General features: G+C 56.6%; 1 protein-coding gene across 1 annotated transcript in view; it reads right to left on the bottom strand.

Annotated features, from left to right (window-relative positions):
- Window positions 1-10: 10 nt before the first annotated feature.
- Window positions 11-5,208, bottom strand: part of LOC107120250 (cyclic AMP-responsive element-binding protein 3-like) — a 13,727-nt gene continuing 8,529 nt past the window's right edge. The window contains exon 9 of the mRNA XM_015422898.1: window positions 11-1,150. Within this exon, the coding sequence (XP_015278384.1) occupies window positions 753-1,150 (398 nt within the window). The 3' untranslated portion in view covers window positions 11-752. The remainder of the gene's footprint in view (window positions 1,151-5,208) is intronic.

Genomic DNA, 5,208 nt, shown 5'->3' with positions numbered 1-5,208 from the left:
GCCCTGACAACAGCCACCCCACAGCCAGGAAGTCACAGGCAGCAGCCACCAGCCAGGACGTTTTTGCCCCTCTTTATTTTAAGCCATGACCCCCTCCCTTTGCCCTGCCATTAGGCCCCTCCCCTCCCCGAGATCAGAGGGGGCTCAATGCCAAACAGAATGGAAAGCAGGGGCCCCCCACCCCCCCAGCTACACTTCCCTGCAGCCACAGCCCCACGGAGGAGGGGGCTGCCTCAGCTTTGCGGGGGGGGGGAGGCCGCTTCCTGGGCGGTGAGGGCATGAAGCAGGGCAGCAGGGGCCCTGGTGGGGCAGCAGCAGCAGGCAGGAGCCTCACGGCCCTCTGGGGGAACGGGGTGCGCCTCCCTGCAGAGGTGGCTGGCTGGGTGGGGTGGGGGCACTTGGCAAGGCTACTCTGAAGTGCAGGCTGTGGTGGGGCCCGGGGGGTCGGGCACAGGAAGATCTCCCAAGAAGGGGGGCAGCATTCAAAGGCTGACTCCAACGGGGGCCGTGGCTGCGCGTGGCCAGCGACAGGCGCAGGAGGCAGCAAAAGCAGGGGCCCGCTGAGCCGCTTGCCCCCTTCCGCAGTCCAGCCTAAGCTTCAAGCGAGCGCTGGAGCTGTTCTGTGGGCAGCAGATCTGTCTTTCCGGAGTGCTGCATGAAGCTGTCTGGGGGGGGCGGGCGGGGGCCCCCCCTCCCTCTGCCCAAAGTCAGTGTCCGGGAGGCACAGCACTGGCCGGTCTGCTCCCACGACCTCACATCTCATCCGAGTGGCGTGGCTGGATGACCACGCTGGTGGTCTGGTCCACCCAGCTCGGCTGCTTCCGCTCAACAGAGGCAGGCAGGAAATCCGTGCCCTGCGAGTCCCCCAAGAGCGGCTTCTCCGGAGGCGGAAGCCCCGTGGGCGGGGGAAAGGGGTCGTCGGAGGCGGAGCTGTTGGCGGTGGTGGCCGCTTGTGCCTCAGGGGGGCGCTGGCTGCCCTCCAGGGACTGGTTGAGCCCCCCCAGGGCCTGTGGAGCATCTCTGGGCAGTGTCTCCTCAGGACGCAGTGGAGGGCCGGCAGAGAGACGGCTGGTTGCCAAGGTTGTCTGGGGCGCTTCGGCCTGCGGCTGTCCTCCCTCGCTCGGATACTCACGCAGCCTCCGGGATAGCACTGCAAGGGCAGAGAGGGGAATCAGGCAGTCAGTCATAAGAACATAAGAGAGAAGCCAATGCTGGATCAGGCCAGTGGCCCATCCAGTCCAACACTCTGTCTGACACAGTGGCCAAAAACACCAGGTGCCCTCAGGAGGTCCAGCAGTGGGGCCAGGAGACTAGGAGCCCTCCCACTGTTGCCCCCCACCCCAAAACACTAAGAAGACAGAGCATCCCTTGCCCCAGACCAAGAGTTCCTGTCTATACCTTGTGGCTAAGAGCCACTGAGAGACCTCTGCTCCAGATGCTTATCTAATTCCCTCTTGCTTTTAGGATTTTTGGCTCCAATGTGCATCACTTTGCACTTGGCCACACTGAGCCCCATTTGCCCACTCACCCATCCTCGACAGATCCCTTTGGAGTGCCTCACAATCCTCCCTGGTCAGTAGAACAAGGCCAGAGGACCGGGGCCCACAGTGATCAAAAAAAAAACCACCCTCCCCCAGGTGGGCCCTTTGCCTTTGACTGGGGGTGGCGGCAGGATTTCCACCCTTCTGAGCAATCCCCCCCCCCACTCCTGCGAGGAGGCTCCAGAACACACTCGGGGCCACGTCCTCTCTCGACCAGCCACGCTCTGCCTGGCCAAACCCGTTTCATTGCCAAGAAGACAGTCCAGGTGAAATGCCGGCCCGGAGGGCATTCAGAACCCTGTTCCACTTTCCCTCTCTGCTCAACTCTGCATGGATGGAGGGGGAAAGCAAAGAACAGCCTTTCAAACTGGCACAACGAATGCCATGGGTTCCTCCCGCAAAAACACGGGCCAACGGCACACCCCGAAATACATGCAACTGCAAGTATAACACAGCAGAAACAATGACTCTCACACTGACAAGAACTGCCCACCACAATTCCAGAGCAAACTGAACGAGGGGCTCCTGAAACCGTGCTGCCTTACTGTGCTTTTTAGAAACCTGGGGGAAAAGCCACTCCCCCATTCTGCAGCCAGAATCCCCAGCATCAGGTCGCACCCTAACCCTAACCCCTTGGTACACCTTTTGGGGCAGTGGTTCTCAGCCTTCCTAATGCCACGGCCCTTTAATACAGTTCCTCATGTTGTGGTGACCCCCAACCATAAAATAATTTTCGTTGCTATCATAAGACCATTGAAAAATTGTGGTTTCCGATGGTCTTAGGCCCCCAAAGGGGTCGCGACCCACAGGTTGAGAACCGCTGTTTTGGGGTCTCTCTCATCCATGGGAGCCGGGGAGGCTGGGCACACTTTGCTGTAATGAGGGGCGCCTGCCTGGAGCTGCCTCAGAAAGGGCGCAGAAAGACCCTCACCGCAGAGACACAAAGGCCCGTGTTTGTGGGATGCAAACGGTTTTGGTCCCCGGTCCTTCTGGAAGTGGGCAGCACCGGATACTTCCGCTTGCAACAGCGGGCCAATTCCAGAAGGTGGGGCTGAGGGACTGCTGACCAGCCCTGAGAATGTCTACGACTCAGGGGTGTCAAAGTCATATGAGCGCCAGATCTGACATAAATGAGACCTTGTTGGGCTGGGCCACGGGTGTCTCAAAACGTAATGCCAGGTAGCGGAGATATAAACTTTATAAAGGGCACAAACACAGTTAAAGATTTTTAAAAACTTGTTAAATAAAACCTGTTTAAAACATTAGCACTCTTGCAATATTTTGTTTAACAGCCTCTGAGCCAGTTTGGTGTAGTGGTTAAGTGCGTGAACTCTAACCTGGGAGAACTGAGTTTGATTCCCCACTCCTCCTCCACTTGCAGCTGCTGGATGACCTTGGGCAAGCCATAGTTCTGATAAGAGCTGTTCTTGAAAAAGAGCAGTTTCTGTCAGAGCTCTCTCAGCCCCACCTACCTCACAGGGTGTCTGTTGGGGGGGGGGAGGGTATAAATCCAATCTCTTGTTCTTTGATAATTGACACCTCCTGCTCTGAATTGTTGCATCAAGCCTACTTTTGATTTATTGACATTCATTACAGAAATCTCATGCTCTGTGTTCTGAGCCTAGAACCCTGGGGAAAACATGAAATGGCTGGGCACTGCGAACTTTTGTACATAAATTGTTTCATGCGCTGGTCAAGAACATGAGAAGGCATCCTGAAACAGACTGAAGGCTATGTGTTTGTCTACAAAACTGTAGTCCTCGCCAGAGAAATAACTGCAACTCCTATGAGGCAGTGCAAGAACAGAGAGACAACTGTGTATAGTGGTCAGGATCAGCTTGCTATCTGGGAAGTCTAGGTTCAAAACATTTTTTCAAAAGAAATGTGCTGGGTGAACTTGTTCTGGACACACACTCTCAGCTTAGTCCACCTCACTGGCTTGTTGTTATTCCTCACCTAAACAGGGCATGAATACAGTGGGGAAAGAGGAGGGGAACCCAGCTGCACCCAGGAGAACCCTGGCAGAAGGAGCCCAACAAAACATACACTGTAGCAAGGCATACAAAAGCTTATATACCTCGAATAAAACTTAGTTGTTCTTAAAGGTGCTTGGTATTTCTCCCCTGTGATTGAGGCAGCTGAACAAAGCAAGGCAGGAGGAAGGGGAGGAGCCTTAGCCAATGAAAGGGAAGAAAGGCTTGCCTTTGTCTCCTGTGTGATTGAGGCAGCCTGGCCAGGAAGCAAGCTCTGTCTCGTTCCCTCCCTCCCTCCCCCCGGGGGGGTGGGGAAGGAGCCTCAGCTAGTGCAGGGAACAGACGTTTGCCTATCTATCTCTCCTGTGCGACTGAGAGAGCCTGGTAAAGCAAGCTGCGATTCAGCAGCAGCAGCAGCAGAACTGGAGAAAGAAGCAGGAGACAGCCAGTTCCCTGCGGGCAGGACAGGAGCCCTCTGAGGGCCTCATCCGGCCCACAGGCCGCATCTTTGACACCTCTGGTCTATGTGAAACTGCTGAGCCAGATGATCTGGGGATTTAATATGCGGCTCACATCCTGCCCTACTTTTCCTTAACAGCTGAGTCGAGTGGATCTGTGGAGGTTATAAGAACATAAGAGATGCCAATGTTGGATCAGGCCAAAGGCCCATCCGGTCCAACACTCTCTGTCACACAGTGGCCAGAAACACCAGGTGCCATCAGGAGGTCCACCAGTGGGGTCCTGAACAGGTGCCTGGAGAAAGGCATGGGATGGATGAGGGCCAATAAACGGAAGCTCAGTCCAGACAAGACGGGGGTGCTGCTGGTCAATGGAAAAGCTGCTCAGGGATTGAGAAGCCAGCCTGTCCTGGAGGGGACCGCGTTCCCCCTGAAGGGGCTGGTTTGTGGCTTGGGGGTGCTGCTGCTGCTGGGCCACGGCCTACGGTGGGTGGCCCAGGTCCCCTATAAAGCATGTAGCACCTTTCGTCCGCTTTGGCTGATGCACCAGATACATTTCCTCCTCAGAGAGTGTGGCTTGGCTATGGAGACCTGTTGGGATATTTACAAGTTGCTTCCACTGTTCAGTCATCATAGAGTTACCGGCTGCTCTGATCCAAGGCAGGTGCACCTGCTGCAATGCGCTCTTTGGGAGGCTGCCTCTGAAAACTGCCCAGAGGTTTCAGCGGGTTCCAAATGCAGCAGCCAGCCGGGCTACCTGCCAGGGGTGGGGGGGTCTGACACCACGGTGTGGGCGGGGCCCAGCTGCTTCCAGGTTGACCCTTGCCTTGAAGGCCTCTGGAGGCTGGAAGGGGCCCCATGAGGCCTGAAGGGCTGCCCCCTCCTGCCACGCGGCCCTACAGCAGGGTGGGGGGGGGGCAGGTGGCAGGCACAGGCGGGGCTCTCTCTGTGGAGGGGGCCCCCTCCTCCCCCTGGGGCCAAGGCGGCCACACTCCCCAGGAGCCAGGCCCACACTCTCCTCCTCAGTTGAGGGTGCTGATCTTTTGGAATCGTTTTGACATCCTGGAGAATGCCTTATGAAACTGGTTTCAAGGTTCAGAACATTCCATCCTCTAGTCGGGGTTCTTTCCAGCTTTCACTACGTTTTCCGTCATGAGCTGCCTCAAGCAACTTCTCTGTGGCAGGAGAACGGATATTCTCTAAAACCTTCCCAAACTAGAAGCGCCACAGATTCGG

Source organism: Gekko japonicus, unplaced genomic scaffold (genome assembly GCF_001447785.1).
Source record: "Gekko japonicus isolate JY-2015 unplaced genomic scaffold, Gekko_japonicus_V1.1 scaffold49, whole genome shotgun sequence".
Taxonomy (NCBI): Eukaryota; Metazoa; Chordata; class Lepidosauria; order Squamata; family Gekkonidae; genus Gekko; species Gekko japonicus.
This window is presented reverse-complemented; position numbering and strand designations above follow the sequence as displayed.